Consider the following 16,506-nt stretch of genomic DNA (forward strand, 5'->3'; position numbering starts at 1 on the left):
ATATATCTGACAAATACATGGAGTGCTTATTTTACTAGTTAATGTATTCTCATATTACATTATCAGAGAGCTGGATAAAATAATTGAGGTAGTAAAGAGTAATTGCTTTTTAAAGTCAAGATGATTTAACTCAATATCTGTAAAAAGGAAGAAAGAAATGTGCACTGTGTGTGTAGAGGTAGCCTATTCTCACAAATTATTTCTACTTCCACTATTTAAGATTTCTACTTTGAATATTGTACATCTATAAAATGTCATTGCTTTTTCTTCTCTTTAATGAATAAGTCTCTGTGTCACTCCAAACACAAGTTCTTCCTCAAGGCAAGTCTTTGCCCGGTCTTGTCTCCTTCTAGGCTGGGTCACGTGCGTTGGTGACAGTCAGTCAGAGTCAATAACAGAGTTTCATTGGCTGATTTGACTGCTCTATTGCCCGCCCAGTAGGCCGTCCTTCGTTACGTTGCAGCCGATCAGCTGTTAATGCTCCACAACAATAACAACAAAGGGTGTAGTTGAGACCTAGACGGAGCTGGAGAAAAAGAACGACGTTGCTCCGAAATAGGGTCCAGAAACTTTAATTTCTTCTGCGAAGAAAAAAATATATATTTTTATACCTTCAAGCAAATATCTACCTCAGAGTGTCTGTGAATATATTTTCGCTGTTAACAGTTTTCTTCCTGCCGCAGGTGAGTTTTCAGCTCTTTGTTGTCTGACGGAGGAAGGACAAAAAGTTCGTTTGAAAGTAGACTCGTAAAATGTTGATTAATAAAGATATGCTGTTTAGATTTGACAAGACCGCAATGTGTATAGCAATATGAATTGTTAAATGCTCTATGCTATCAAACGTTTTAAAATAGACTCTTTTGGCATGTTGCTCTTATCACATCATTCGCTTATGTAGCCAATCGAAAATGTAGGCTATTCCAGAAACTTTGCATTGTGGTGGATACGACTAGGCCTACAATTATCCGACTATTCCTATTAAACGGGTTTTGTTCGACATTCAACATTTGCTACATAACATTTTTGTTATAGACGTTTGCGGTAGCGTTCCGCCCAGTCGGTGTAAGGTTACGCAGAACCCCCTCAGCCCCTCCTCTTGCTGGTGATCAACAAACCGTCTCCGGAGCGCAATTTGATGGGTTGTTGGTCGGGTTAAAACCGTTTTACTTATGAAAAAAGCGATAGGGGCCATAACGCCATCATTCTGTTTTAGCAAGACAAACTTTGTGCCACTTACTAGGTTTGGGCATTATGGAAGATTTCTTACAGACCAAACAAAGCCGAGGACCCATGGTTACGTAATTCGCGATCACACAGGCTCATATGTGCAGCTTTGTTCTGCAGGCAGGGTCGTATCGTGATATAGCATAACAGGCAACTGGCTCGCTTTTGCTAAGCAACCTATGTTATCTGTGATGAGAATATATAGACAGCCGGTAGTTATGTTATCTTGTTGGTCAGGTTTCACACACATCCTAGTGGTAAACATCAGATATGCCATTCTAAGCAAATATTAGCATTATTTTCTGCTATAGGCTAATGCTGATCACACAAGGAACACTGGTATCATCACTTAAGTTCCCTTATTCATGTTTTTAGAGCTGTCTGTTGTCAAGTAGGCCTATATGTTTATATTTATTTGGAATGCCAAAATAACATGAAGGAACATTCACAACTGTGTAGCCCATGCCCTCTGAATAAAATGGCTGTAGATCTGACAGTAATATATTTTGTTGTTACAGGAGTGTACTATGTCATTACACATGATATAATGTGGGAATTGTTATTTTTGCCTTCTTCTCCTAGGCTTTTCTATATTTTGTGTTTGTTCTGCACACTTTGGGAAACGGCTATGAGTGAACTTCAGAGAAACCTCCTCGTCAGATGAGCACCTCGCCCCTCATGCACCTCCGTACCTTCCGGGAAACTTCTCCGAGCAGCGGTTTCCGCAGCTGATGACCAAAGCACCCCACCCTCTCCCATCGCCCGCGGGTCCGACCAGCCCAGCGTTGTCCCAGCCCTCCAGGTCCGCAGCCACAGTCGCCACCGCCACCATGTTCCAGAGGTTCACCAGCATCCTGTTTGGGGACACCGAAGAGGACGTTCATGGAGGCATGGCCCAGCCAGGCTGCGATGACAAAGAGGAGGACGATGAGTGGATCTTGGTGAACTGCCTAGGTGAGTCAACCTCAGCTTCCCCACCCCCACACACATTAACTGAAAAAAATTATGCAACACACATTGAATGTTGCATAAATCCTAAAAAATCACCTGGCTTTGAGCACTACTCCAGTAGCACCAGTCGTCACAACTGTAGACCCCAAGAGGCATTGTCATCAGTAATCTGCTTCTGTGTTTTACCTCTACTGTAAGTCATAGGTGAAAACATCTTGTCAATGTTATTACAGTTCATGTCCTAGATGGGGGTACCCCAAAATAGACTAGCAAGCAGTGTGCTCACTGCTCATATGGCTTATAAATATTAAATGGTCTTGAGGGGCTTCAGCTAAGTTTGACTGCATGGGTTAGCTGGATAACACATGTGCCCCTGAAGACAGACTTTATGGCAGACACCAGGATGCTACTGTGCACCAGGCAAACAGCCAGTGTCTTTAAAAAAAATCTTTTTCTGTGCGTGTGTGTGTGGATGGTTTGGCTCGCGGTGTGTCTTGCTTGGGCCCAAGGTCAAGATTATCTCCAAGACCACTGTAGTCATAGCCCTTGGCGTACTTCATGTCAATTCACTAGCGTAGGTGTTCTTATTAGAAGAAGGGAGCTGCTATTTTAGGCTGCAACCATTGGCCATCATCATTTGGTAACACAGACTGTGGCACAGCTATTTGAATCGCCTGACACCGGAGTTCAAAAGTTTCCATCAGCATCTCAGAGGCCATCACCTATTCTAAATATGAAAAAGATGAAAATAGAAGCACTGCTCAAAAACACATTTACCAGCACGTCAGGACGAACAAGACAAGTGTGAAAATGCCCTGTTTACTCTAGGCCTCAAAGTTCTAGTTCAGCTACTGTTCTTTGGTAGTTAGGAAGCAGGGTGGAAAAATCGCTTGCCCGGGCACCTGAGACGAGCTGATTCTGAGTCTGGGCTAGTTATTCTATATTCCTAATTTGCCGGCAGACTTCCCTCTGCTCTCTCAAAATCCCATCTGCAATGTCAATAACCAATCGGAAAAAAGTAGGGGAGGGACAAAGGTCAAATGCAAGCCGCAACATCATGTGGCAATCTGTGGCAACATAGTAAACAAAGACAGACAATGACAATTGCACAATGCTTTGTTTCTGGATAAAGACAATGAATTAATATCACAACAAAGTATGAATAAACGACTTAAACTTATCTGATGTATGTATGTATGTATGTATGTATGTATGTATGTATGTATGTATACGTTATTTCATTGAGTTCTTTAATGAAGTAGGGATGACCTTAGTTAAACATTTGAGTAGCCAGTGTACACAGCCAGCGAGGGAAAAGTATTGAGCTTAGGGTACAAATCATTTTTTATCATTCCAGCTAATATTAACAACAATCTAAAATAACGCATTATTTTTAACTCATTACTCTATGAGGAGTTGCTTCGACCCTCTCTTAGGAAAATGTCAGCTACAAAGTCTGCCCCCTCTCCTTAGTCTTCTCAGCTAGCCTACTAGTTGTTAACATTTTAAGAATGGCTACAGCAGCAACAACAACAAAATTTAGGCACATTTTGTCCCTACCGCCCAAATGCCAAAATATACATAGCTGATCTCCATCACTGAATGGTTGTGAAATAATGTAATTTCATGTTTTAAAAAGCTGCTTCCTAACATATTATATAACCTTGCCATCTCACTTTTTGAATATTAAAGTACAGCAATTTAAGCTAGTGTTAGGATACAGTAATGTTAGTTCATGTATATATTTTTGCAATCCTTATGTGGGATCATTTTAAGCAATGGTGGGAACTAAAATAAAATGTAGTTAATATATATATATAATATAGGCTATATAGGCTACTATGCATCCAATATTAAATGTCCATATAATTCCATCTCGGGTCTGGGCAAGCAACACGAAACATCCGCTTGAAAACATGAGGATTTGTCCATCCCTGGGAAGTATCACAGACATGCTGCAGAGGAGCTGCTCAAATGCACATGTCCTGACTAGAACATAGACATTTTATTTCTCCATCGGTAGCCACTTTAAAATATTGGTTATTTGGAGGTCAGTTCACAAGATTCTCGCTCTGAAACTTGTCACTGTCTACCCAATAGATGAGAAGCCCTGGGTTTTGTGTATTCTGGGTTGCTTGGCCACCATTGCTGCCTCACCTGATTGAGCGGATTAGAGGTTAATTTGCTTCAGGCAGCACACCCCGTTGATGGGCCCCTAAGCTGGTTAAGGGGTCAGCAAATGCAGTTAGGATTACCAGCCATTCTCACCCAAATGTTTGCTGCTGTCAGCAAGGAGACATCCTGTGGACACACAATCTGTTAGGCCCGTGGTGTGGGAGGTCATGCTGTGGAGCAGGTCATAGTTATGCACCAAACCTTTGGGCAGAACAAGCAGAAGAGGGTGTGGTCCTTGGTTTAGGGTGTGGTGGGAGGGTTAGTGTCATTTGGATGATCACATTTAGATCAGAATGTATTTTTGGCCCTAAAATTGGGCTGGTACGTGTCACCCCATTGTGACTGGGCTGCAAGCTGTACTACGGTCTAAGGAAAAGTAATAACCTTTGAGAATCTCCTGAGTTCTGCCATACCCATGAAGCTTCCTGCTATGGACATACATGTAGATAAGTGGTCCAAGAGTTTGTTTGACCGTGTTAGTGTTTGACTTTGCTAGATGCCCTTGCGCCCTCTAAGGGCAGGATATATAAGTGCAGTTCCTCACTGTGCTTATATCAGCTTCCCATCTCCCTTTGTTCCTCTTTTGTGTAATTGTTTACTAGTTGATGTTATTCTAATACTCCAAATAACGTATGCTATTCATTGTGCAGTTATACTATGTATAATAGCTTAAGCATAAGCATAGGCATAAGCTCCCTCACATATGAAACTCCCAAATGTCGTTACCGGTCTCTACAATATTTCGTGTCAACCACTAGGTTTAGTCCTTGAACCAGAATTTTTACTTTCTGAACAGAAACCATCTTATCCCTTTACTGGTTAAAGTAACACTGGCTTTTAGTACCATTGTCTGCCTCTGCCTGATACTATGTTTAACTATGTTTAACTTTGTCCAGCCTGGCAGTTGGGCTAATTGTACTGACCCGTGCCTTGTTTTTTCCTCCGTCTGTAGCAGAGACTTGTGCGCCCTTCTGTGGGCCCGGCCTGGTTGAGGTGCACCCAGAGGACCTGGAAGACCTCGAGGCCCCCTCTCCTGACCACCCGCTTCGTTCCTACTCCTGCTCCTCGCTGGACTCGGCCACTGACACCGACCTCGACCCAGAGGACGGCGGTTTCTTACGGCTAGAGGCGGCAAGCGAAGAGGAGGAGGAAGATGGGGAGTCGTCAAGCTGCGCACTGGAGGAGAGCTGGTTCATCACCCCACCACCGTGCTTCACCGCTGGGGGGCGTAACCCGGTCCTACTGGAGACCAGCCCCCTGGAGAACCTGCTGATCGAGCACCCGAGCATGTCCGTTTATGCTTTCCACAACCCTCGTCATGTCACCCGCCCCCTGGCAAAGGAGAGCTCTTGCGAGCCATCCCTGCACAGGTAAGATACCAGCGTTTTTTTTCTTTTCTGAACTAGCCCTATTAAATACAAATGGATTTTGAATAATGTATTGATCTATGTGACAGTTATTTTGTAATATGTCCAAAAATGTGTTTTTGTCACTGTTTGCAAACCCCAATACCTTGAAATATATATACAATTCAGTCAACACACTGCAACCATATACCCTTGTAGTCAACCATAAATGACCAAATCAAATCGTTTCTGGAAAGGTAGCTCAGTCAAGTTGTATAGCTTACTTTGAAAGTTACGAATGATCTCAACCATTTGAGTATAGGACGAAATATTTGATTTGTGTTTTTGTCTAATTTTCAGCTCTGTTTCTCCTCTTCTCAGGACTGAGGTCCAGCGCCGGCCAAGCCATTCTACTGGCTGCTATGCAGCTGCCTTGGCTGCCCACGCCAACCTCCTGGCACAGGTCAAACATGGCCGTCTCGCTCAGCGCCTCCAGGAAAACATGGAGCGCCAAAACCTCTCCCGGAACGCCCTGCGCCGCTTCAACCTGCTCCGCGAGGGCCGGGCCCGTCAGGCCAAGTCGACCAGTGGGCCGGTCCATCAGCCTGGTCAGAGGCACTTCAACTACTAAAGCCGCCCCAGTCGCCCCTTCCCTATCACCTGCCCTCCTTCAGACCCACAATCAGCTCTCCAGACCGCCACCTCCATGGCCAGGAATACGTCTTTGTAATGGAGTCCCTCGCAAAATCAGAGCCTTTATACCATAGGTCACTTTATTTACAGCAGGTTTGCTCGCATCTGGATGGATAGTTTTGAGGCTTGTCAGGCTTTGAGCACCCCCAACCCCACTCCGCATATTCTCTGCTTTGAGTTCTGATTAGAAACAAACAAGTCTGTGTGTGTCTGTGTGTGTGTGTGTGTGTGTGTGTGTGCGTCAGAAACATGGAAATGCCATGTCTGATGCTGGTGTTGAGCAGAACGTGGGATTTGTTGCTTAGTTAAGCAGTTAAGCAGATGGGATTTTTGCCTTCTTTATAAGCCTCAACTGGTGCTCAACTGCCAAGAGCCAGGCGATCATCTTATAGTGCCTGGCCATGAAGAACAGTTACCACACAAAATGGCAGTGTAGTTTCTCAGTGTCGATTCAAAGCCATAATGACATCTTCAGGCTAGTAACACAATCTGTCTAGGAGTGAGCAAATGTCACTGTGATTTCTGTAGGTTAGTACTTTTATTTTGTGAATTGAAAAAAATAAAAACTTATGGTTCAATAATGGTTGTTTCACTAACAGCCATGTTTGAATAGTAAAAATATGTAAAATATATATAAAATGGAAAAAAAAATTCCAAAAATATTTTTTGAAAAGAAAAAAAGATGGCTTATATATTACATATCAGTATGAAGTTTGTGTATGCGCGTATGTTATTCCGTGTATGTATGTAAACCACAGTTTGTTTTTGTTTTTATCTTTAAATTATGTGGTTCATTGTATGGTTGTGTAGTTCTAGATTCCAGAACGGTGAAAAACGATGAAAAAAAAAAAGTTTTTGAATATTGTATCTTTCTTGTAACTTGGAAATCTGCAGTACACTTCTCAGGGTCAGGACTATTCACCTTTTACTAAAATGCAGATTACTTGATGGATGTTAATTGTCTAGACAAACCTCTAAAAATTATCAAAATGTGTACAATGCCTTGTGGATATGTTTGTAACCCGTGGAACTTGTTAAAGAAGAAAAAAAGTGCTTTTCTTAAAGCAGAACAGAAGTTAGATGCTTGCTTGAGGACTGTGAAAATGATGCTTCTTTCCCCTCAATCGACTGTTAAAACTTATGAAGATGGAGTGGAACTGTTAATGTTTTTTTTGTTTTGTTATTTGTACAGTACAGTAACCTTTCCATGGTTCCATGTTTGTCTGATTTGGTTTCATTATCTTCTAGCAATCCTTATCCAATACAAGCGTAGCGGTTCTCAGAGCAGCAGTCTTTCCTACTGTTATCTGTTGTCATTCCTTACTTCTCTATGAATAGCCCGTATAATATGTGGACATCAGAGGGCTACGACTGTTCTGCCTAGACCGAACTCTCGTGAAGGAAAGGGCAGTAAGGAATGACCGTGGACACCATGCACCTTCCAGATTCACCTGTTATTTTTTTGTTGCTCTTAGATCCAGTGCAACTGACTATTAAGTGCTCACTATGTATTGTTTGGTTGTTACTTTTTTTTGTTGTTGTTGTTGTTCTTCTTCAAGCAGTTGGTGACATACGCAAGACACTAGAACGTGTATTTAGCTATTTAGGACAATTGTCGTTGTGTATGTGGCTGTGTGTGATGTTCTAGCATGACTGTAAACAACATACGCTGTTTCCTATCCTTATTTGTTACTCAGTTCATTTGACACAACTATCAATCTCCAGAATTCGCTTCTGTTAAAACAGTGTTTGTGTCATGACAATGTTCTGACGTCGCGGGGGTGCAAAACACGAAGGGAATGGGAACTGTGCAAATGGTCTCCATTTTTCCATGATTTATGCTGGACAAGCCCCCCTTTTCTCTCCTCTCTCTCAATTTGTCATGTTTATCACAGGGATACTATTCTTTTTGCCTTGAATTGTGTTGATCACGTGCCTTCCAGGTTAAAACAGTATGACAATGCATTTGCGAAGAACTTGAAAGTCCAAAAGGACACAACCATAAACAAAAAGCGAATTTCTATGCACAGGGGTTAGTTTGTCTCTGTGAACCACTTGCTCTGTACACCTTTTATACACAAAATGTAGCAGACCTCTTTTGTTAAATGTGTGAAGTGTATTTTCTGTGGCATTTTTTTTTTTTCATTTTGTGTTTAGACTATGCTTTTGATTGATTTTTATAGTTTACTGGAATTATACAGCACTTTGCCAAAAGTGTAGGGTTTAGTATCACATTTATTTATCTGTATTTCAGATGATGTACTTATTTTGAACCATTACTAATGTCATTGACTGTTTGTATTTTCATTTTAATTTGCAGATACAATTATGTAGCCTGCTCTGTTTCACTGAAATTCATTATTTGGTAATACCATGTAAGCTACCAGTCTTCAATAAAACGTTTCATTACAGTTTGGATGGGTTTGTCCCATTTTTATTGTCCATGTAAGCAACAACAAAACAACAGAGGCTACAGGCTATGTGTAATGTCAGCGATCACATTCCATCCATTGAAATATCAGGCCTCTAGACAACAGAGGGAGATTTTAAAAGGTTTTAACATGAGTTATCAATGATTTAAACGTAGGCCTGCCATAAATGCATGGCACGTGACGCGTATTTACCAATATGTCAAACAAACCAGAATTATGTGCTACATCTGAAGACTGTAGGACGCTAGTCTTTAAATTAAAGAATAGAGAAATTAAGCTGCTGGCATGCACCGAGGGAGAGAGTGCACGTTGTCTTAAATCCTTAGAGCAGAGATGGCCACAGAGTGGCTTCTTTACGACATCAATCTCCTTTAAGTCAGACGAAAAAGAATGCTTTACTTCAGTTGGCCCTTTAAATGTTGTTAATTGGTGATTAATTCAAAATGTAGGCTACATTAAACTGGAGATAGGTTCGCGGCCAGGCTCGCTGAAAAAGTTCCACAGTTCACAGTCTGGTTTGTTTACATTTTTTGGTAGAAGCACGTTGCCGAAACTTTCGCCGTCCTTATTGGCTAGCTGACTCTCAAGCTCCTCCCATATCAGGAAATGTCATCTGGGGTTTTTGGTATTGAAGTTAAACATGGCTTAAAATACATCTACAACTAAAAAACATCATAAGTGATCAATGGTTAAAGCTGCACCGAGTCCTTCCCCGTCCATTCCGTCCAACCGGAAAATAGAGAAAGCGTTCTTTTTAAAGAAAAAAGATAAACAAAATCGCTATACTCTTCTAAGCGTGTTCTGATGAACAGTCCGCAACCATATCCTTATGTTGTCTCGAAACTATGAAGTATTCGTGAAACTTTCGTAAAGTTTTGCACAAAAAAGATCCAACAGCACATAATTTAGTCTTTGTTGTTCTTAATTTTAATATTTAAGGCGCAAAAAGTAACCGCGGACACACATGCGCATTGGCCATTGGTGGACGAATATAAGGATTGGCGCCGGCGCCAGCTGATGCATTCATTCATTCTACTGCGAAGGTAAAGAAAGGGCTGGCGGGGTTTCTGTCTGTTCACTTTTATATTCTTATGTTACTGCTCGTTTCTTTACTTTCTTTGGTGCACTATGTGTATGGTATTACATGTGTGCAAAGCTGTTGGATTTAAATGCTGCTAACTTGTGCTGCCTGGCAGATAATAATTTTGGGGGCAAGAAAATATCAGTGACGTCGAGTTTACAACGAGATAGCTATACAGGCAACAAAACATTTGTATCAATAACGTTAGCTAAGGATAGTTGTTTACAGTTGTGGTTGTTGTCTGTCTGCCTTTATAGATCATGTTCAGTGTAACTTAAATAACTAAAATAGAATTGACAAAGCCCTGAATGGACGTGGCATACCAACTTAACTTATTCTGTTAGCGAGCTAGTAAGCTACTTGCAGATGGTAGCTGTGATAGCAACCGAAGTGATGTGTCTTTAGACGGTCTTCTTGTGTAAAATTATTGTTTGTAGTATAGAGTCTATTGTACAGTTTGGTTTTTAAACAGTTTGGCAACTTAAATTAATGTTGATTGGTGTGGGGAGTAGGATGGCTAACATAAGGACACTAGCCTGCTGTGATCAGCTTGTCCTCCCGCTTAATACAAATTGGCGCGTAGGACTGTACGTCGAGTTCGAGCTAATGTAACTTAACATTGATGATTACTGAGATAGAAATATGTCAGTTGCAGATAGTTGACCTCACATTTTTACATTATTTAGCTAAGAAACATCGATGATGCACCTTTATGGACAGGTTTTGTGTTGAGGTTCGATGAGTGGCTTTGTTGCCATCCTGGTTTAAGGTCTGAGGTTTTGGAAGTTTGCTAGTTAACGTTAGCTATCCAATTTAGCCTAACAACTAATCACTAGCTAATCTTTAAATAGCTTTTTAACGTAACGATGTTATCGAACTTGCCCACTGTGGGGTATTATGTTCATTGTGAATAATTCAGTATGTCACCCTTTTTTAGGTACTTTTTTTTATCACCCAGACACCACCATCAAGAAAATGTCAAGGCGCAGGTAACGTTCATTTTATGTTATTTAGCTACATTAATTGATTTTCAGTTGTTAATATCTTGGTTGGAAAAGAATACCGTAGTGTGTGTTCTGTGGTGGAAACATATCACCAACATTGCTTTTTGGAATTTTTTAGTGGTCGCACTACTCTCCAAGCAAGAAATGAAAACGCACCAGAGACGAATACCACTTTAACAAGGAAAAGAAAAACTGAGGTTTGTTGGTAATCTTGTTCGGTATTTAACTTTATGCAAGTGTGATCACTCATGCTCGGTGTAACCCATTTGGACTCCTTTTAACGTTGATTTTTATATCACAGGAGTGCAATAAAAAGATGCCAAGTGCTGCTAAGAAGCAAAGTTACGAGATTCAGGTAAGTCGTTCTGAGGAGGACATATACTGTTGGCTTCTTTGGCGGGCTATATGTTTCCTATTTGATGGATTATGTTTCGTAACGGATTTAATTACAACTTGTTACTCTGTCTGGCTCAACGTGGGGGTTGTGTGTTAATACGTGTGCTGGCTAAACTGTGTCACTGGGCTAATCGATGCGTTTTGGCGCAGCCGCCACTGACCAGCCTCAAGTCTAGTCCCTCCCTTTTCCACAGCCCGCGTAATCGCAATTGCCACTCTTTGTCCCCCCCAAAGACACGTAATTTTGAAACGATAAGATGTTTATAAATGATGATAATAAGAAAATACATTTTGGGATTGGAGATTTTTTATTTCTTCAGTTGCTTCGATGTTTTACTTTTGGCTTGGTCGATGTGTTGCGTAATGTCTGAGCCTTACGCTTTAGAGTACTGTAGAGATAGCTACTGTGTTTATTTAAACATGGCTTACATATGTGTATTGTTCTCATGGCTTTGTGAGTGCCTTTTGAATTGTTGGTAATAGGTGTATTTAGCCGTTTATACTAAAATGTGGTCATGACTCTTGTCTTCAGAACCGGTGGCCAGAGGGAGAGGTCAGTCCCTGTGTCCTTATTGAAACACCCCACAAGGAGCCAGAGGACATGACCAACACCTCCTGCTTCAAGCGCTACAGATTCAAGAATCTTTTCATCAAGCCGTCCCCACTCCCAAGCCTCAGGTTGGTCCCTTGTATTCACAGTTTGGAATAGGGGGTTATCCCAAAATGTCCCCCCTATTTTGCTCCACAGAAGGTGCTAATGGCCCATCTCCTGTCGCCTAGTCTTTGTGGCTACCTTTGTGTCTCACTACTTATAAATTCAAATCTGTGTGGCACACCTAAACTGAATAGGTAATTTACTCTCCTTATTTGATGGCTTTCATTCAGTGAAATCCAGTTTTCACCTTTTGCATGTGTACCCAACAAACAAAGACTGTGCAAACTCTGTTTTGACCTAATGACTTAAATGAATTGTCTGATTGACAGCTGGGCAAGCTCAGACGATGTGTGGATTAAAATGCTGAACAAAGAACTGAAGTACAGTCATGACAAGAGCCTCATGGAAAGGCACCCCAATCTGCAGCCCAAGATGAGGGCCATTCTCCTCGACTGGCTAATGGAGGTAAGTAAATTAAAAAACAGTGGATGGTCGTAAACGACTTGCAGCCCAATATAATCCATTTAAGAGCCTCATAGTTATACCCATGTAATATGATGGTACATGATAATGTGCATACTCAACAGACTTTGGCAATGCCTAGATCCAGTGCCCAGGGAGTCTATATACTACTGAAATGTACCATCCCTATACTATGAGTCACAAGGCAGGTTACTCAACCCAAAAGACAATGTCTTCCTGGGGGGCTCACTTGCTTAGCACATAGTGGTTGAAACGTAGAGCTGGGGGGAAGAGGCTTTTGAAATTGGGAACACAACCCGTTGTGTGGGTGCTCTAGCCCCCTACCCCACCCTCAGCGGTTTCCCATTTCTCATGTCGTGCCACAGGAGGCTGTGTGCTCTTGTGTTGAGCTGGCGCACGCTAGTAAACCACTGGAGGAAACAGCTAAGCTAAACACTTAGCTGACGCTGGCTAGCCAATTTCAGTTTTCACTCTACAAAACAAATATGACCATAGCGACATTCACACTAGAGTAGCACTTTTCATACACAGAGTGCGGCTAAGAGTGCTTTACATAAATATACCACAAATAATAAACAAAGATCAATCAATCTCTGCACAGGTGAGTGAGGCGTACTCGTTGCATCGGGAGACCTTCTACCTGGCCCAGGACTTTTTCGACCGCTTTATGCTCACCCAGAGCGACCTCCCAAAAAACCAGCTGCAGCTCATCGGGATCACAGCCCTATTCATCGCCGCCAAAATGGAGGTAGGAACGGCCCTGTTTAACTGTGTGCCATGAAATATTCATGTGATATACAGTATAATATGCTCTTGTTCTGCGTATTACAAGCAGAGCCACTTGTGGTATCCTGTAATTTGTGTAAGATTGCTATATATTACACGATTATTAAACATCTATTTCAGTCTACAGAGTTGTTATTATCATTGTTTCTTGGCCTTGTAATTGGTAGTATCTTGCTTTAAGCCCAAACTACTCATGCGTCCATGTATCATCCTGCTATGACCATTTTTACAATTCTTTGCCACTGTGCTTATACTGTATCTTTGTGTCTTGGCAGGAAATCTACCCTCCCAAGCTCCAGGAGTTTGCCTACGTCACCGATGGTGCTTGTGAGGAGGAGGAGATTCTGGGGATGGAGCTTATTGTGCTGAAGGTACATGGTTTCATCATAACACATCACCTTCGCCAGTGGTGTGTGTTCAGTGTTTGAGCTTGCCTCTCGATGTTTCTGTCACACTAGTTTATCTTTTTCTTCATCGATTGCTTTCTTTGTTCCTCAGGCCTTAAAGTGGGAACTCTGCCCTGAAACGGCCATCTCCTGGCTGAAGCTCTATGCACAGGTGGATTCCCTAAGGGATGGCCCCAACTTCCTCATTCCACAGTTTCCCCAAGAAGTCTTCATCCAGATCACACAGGTACGTTCTCCAACTCCTCCACTGCCTGCTGTGCAGCTTCGCTCGGCATCTACTTATGTCTCAGTGAAAGATTATTGTACTGACGGTCTGTTTCCTGTTTGCTTTTGCAGCTTTTGGATTTGTGTGTGTTGGACATCAACTCACTGGAGTTCCACTATGGAGTCTTAGCCGCTGCAGCGTTTTGTCACTTTTCGTCGTTTGAAGTTGTTCATAAAGTATCGGGTAAGGAGTTAATTGACATACATTTTAGCTTGTTAGCATTTTCTCCAAATAGTTTTTTCCCCCCTCTTTGTCAATTGAAAAACTGTAAAGGCAAGTCAGCTGTGACTATAGAGTTAACGATGTTCTGGTATTATGCCTTAGTTGCATATGTAGCGTTGGAGTTCTGAGTTACTCCCTAAGTGAATATGGTTGTGAACTCTGCCCTCTTTGTGCTCATGAGTGTGGTTGGTCCGTTTTGGCACAGGTATGACGTGGGAGAATGTGGCGGCCTGTGTAAGCTGGATGGCCCCCTACATGTCGGTGGTCAGCGAGCGTGAGAAGGCTGAGCTCAAGGACTTCCGGAAGGTTCTAACTGAAGATCGCCACAACATCCAGACGCACGCAGACTACCTGGGCATGCTGGTGAGTCTAACACTGACATCACTTTTAGTTATTTGCCCGATGTTCCACCCCACAATTGACCTTAGTATGGAGTGGGGGCTACATCAGGATGTACCTAAGCCCAAATCCCAGAGTTCACTGACAATTAACCAGTCACAGAACCTATAATATATTATGTCCGTCCCAATTGTTCATCTTCATGCTATGAATGTGAAGGATCATCTATGACCAAATTGGCCTGAAGAGCCAGATGGGTGTGGAGGCTTAAACTTTATGCAGATTTAGCTCTTCATATTTGCACCATGCTGCTTGAGCTTGTAACCAGAGAGCCATTCAGCTCCTTGTAAACTAGTTGTGGGTGCAGAGTGGCTGTGACCCATACTGGTATTGCATGTCCGCATGTATATCTGTTCGACCTCTAATGACCTTGTTGTGTTCTCTCGACAGAATGATGTTCATGTGAGGCAGCAGGAGAACGAAGACCGTCTGTCCCCTGTTGCCATGGGAGGTGTCCTAACCCCACCCAAGAGTACGGAAAAACCTCTAAGCCAATGAGAGCCCCCGGGGACAAGCCACTCGACCAATAGAGGACCAAGCGAAGAAGCCCTATAAAGATGTGCCTCTTTCTGTCTTGTGCAGGAGTGTCAGGTTAAAATGAGCCTCTCTCTGTGTCGGATTCAGGGATTTTATATTGGACTGCACTGTTTTTTTCCAGTCTATCTTGGCAGTACTTGGCTGTTAAACACTGGTGTTTGCTTATTGGTAAGCGCTAAAAATGCAGAAGGGGCCAGGAGACAAGTTGGGGACAAAATGGCCGCACATCGGGTGAAAACAGTCTAAAGGCTAAATGCTGCTGATACACAGTTAGGTGGATTCAACTCTCCACCTAGCTCTGAACAGATATATGACTTTTTTATCATGTGTGAATGTGCGTGTCTGGGAAACTGGTTAAGTTTCATGTGATCCTAGGAAAAACCCACTCATGACATTGGTGCTATATGCCATCGTGGCCTAACTGGTGTGTCTGAGTGTGTGTGTGTGTGTGTGTGTGCAGTGGTTTTAGATGTGCCCATGGGCTGCAGGCATTTTCATTCTGCCCCGTGTGTTTGAGTGAGTGAGTCGTTGACACCCGTGTGTCGTGTGAATTGCGCTCCAGTGCCGGAATTAACATTCCTGGAAGACTTGACAAGCTTTTATAGCTGTTGTTGTTATTATTATTATTATTATTATCATTTTAAAAGGAAAAAAAAAATATGTGTGTGTGTGTATGTGTTGAAGTGTGGATTAGAGATGATTAGCCGAATGATTGCATTGTATTTATTTTTTTATATATATAATGCAGCAGTATTTTCAAAGTTTGTCTATATGTACATTGTCAGCTGTTTAAAAAAGAAATGTACTCCTTGGTGCTGCCAAAGGCAAATATTTAATTCCAGTGGTTTATTTATGAATTTACTACCTTTGATTGAAGATGGGCTGGGGGAAAGATGCAGTAAGAAGTATATCCTAAGCCTTTTAGCTTTCTATGGCTTCGGCCTCAGTTCAGGATGATCGGGGGTATATTTGTGACCAGAGGGATGACGGAGGACTGTAAAAGCTGTGTACCACAATGCCGGTCAGATGTTCTGATCTTTGTACTCTGTATAACATATGACATGTAAATAAATACATTAGATTGTAAATGTGTACAAATATTAACAAAAAAAGAATGTTCGAAAAATAAAGCATATAATGTAAAACAACAATGACTAAGAAAAACCTGCTTGCGTTTCCATTCTTGTTTTGTTGATCGTATGTTGACAGTACTTCTGGAAGTTCAAGACCTAGCAAGAGCCCAGAGGTTTGATTGGTACTGGGACTGTACACAAGCTGTTGCTGCCAATCATTGCTGTGAACTTTGCTATTTGGTGGAAAGATTCAATTCTATTGGAGGGCGGGGAAGATAAACATTTACACAGGCACATTCCAGTGAGGGACACCGGCAAACTAATGAGCATCTCTCGCTAAAGTTCATTAGGGCCCTCAAGTCACCTCTTCCCACTGT

At 42.1% G+C, this 16,506-nt stretch overlaps 2 protein-coding genes across 3 annotated transcripts; both read left to right on the plus strand.

Annotated features, from left to right (window-relative positions):
- The first annotated feature begins 475 nt into the window (after window positions 1–475).
- tp53inp1 (tumor protein p53 inducible nuclear protein 1) lies at window positions 476–8,803 on the plus strand. 2 transcript variants are annotated; one of them, XM_042706332.1, is made up of 4 exons: window positions 476–683; window positions 1,807–2,178; window positions 5,303–5,720; window positions 6,057–8,803. In XM_042706332.1, the coding sequence occupies exons 2-4, from the start codon at window positions 1,956–1,958 to the stop codon at window positions 6,325–6,327; spliced, it is 912 nt and encodes a 303-aa protein (XP_042562266.1). In that variant the 5' UTR covers window positions 476–683; window positions 1,807–1,955; the 3' UTR covers window positions 6,328–8,803. The 2 variants fall into 2 exon arrangements, with proteins under 2 accessions (XP_042562266.1, XP_042562267.1); XM_042706333.1 differs by having other exon boundaries at window positions 477–683; window positions 6,078–8,803.
- Window positions 8,804–9,884: 1,081 nt separating this feature from the next.
- Window positions 9,885–16,310, plus strand: ccne2 (cyclin E2). Its single transcript, XM_042706334.1, has 11 exons — window positions 9,885–10,891; window positions 11,025–11,103; window positions 11,208–11,261; window positions 11,835–11,980; window positions 12,287–12,422; window positions 13,042–13,188; window positions 13,502–13,597; window positions 13,725–13,859; window positions 13,970–14,081; window positions 14,326–14,483; window positions 14,910–16,310. The coding sequence occupies exons 1-11, from the start codon at window positions 10,800–10,802 to the stop codon at window positions 15,015–15,017; spliced, it is 1,263 nt and encodes a 420-aa protein (XP_042562268.1). The 5' UTR covers window positions 9,885–10,799; the 3' UTR covers window positions 15,018–16,310.
- Window positions 16,311–16,506: the final 196 nt, after the last annotated feature.

The sequence above is a fragment of the Clupea harengus genome, unplaced genomic scaffold, assembly GCF_900700415.2.
Source record: "Clupea harengus unplaced genomic scaffold, Ch_v2.0.2, whole genome shotgun sequence".
NCBI lineage: Eukaryota > Metazoa > Chordata > Actinopteri > Clupeiformes > Clupeidae > Clupea > Clupea harengus.

What these genes read in the sequence shown, in the direction of transcription:
- tp53inp1 (XM_042706332.1), top strand. Translation starts at nt 1,956, where the DNA reads ATGACCAAAGCACCCCACCCTCTCCCATCGCCCGCGGGTCCGACCAGC. An exon ending in GATCTTGGTGAACTGCCTAG is followed by an intron (nt 2,179 to 5,302) that starts GTGAGTCAACCT and finishes CTCCGTCTGTAG; the next exon opens with CAGAGACTTGTGCGCCCTTC. An exon ending in TGCGAGCCATCCCTGCACAG is followed by an intron (nt 5,721 to 6,056) that starts GTAAGATACCAG and finishes TCTAATTTTCAG; the next exon opens with CTCTGTTTCTCCTCTTCTCA.
- ccne2 (XM_042706334.1), top strand. Translation starts at nt 10,800, where the DNA reads ATGTTCATTGTGAATAATTCAGTATGTCACCCTTTTTTAGGTACTTTT. An exon ending in TCATCGCCGCCAAAATGGAG is followed by an intron (nt 13,189 to 13,501) that starts GTAGGAACGGCC and finishes GTGTCTTGGCAG; the next exon opens with GAAATCTACCCTCCCAAGCT. An exon ending in CAGACTACCTGGGCATGCTG is followed by an intron (nt 14,484 to 14,909) that starts GTGAGTCTAACA and finishes TTCTCTCGACAG; the next exon opens with AATGATGTTCATGTGAGGCA.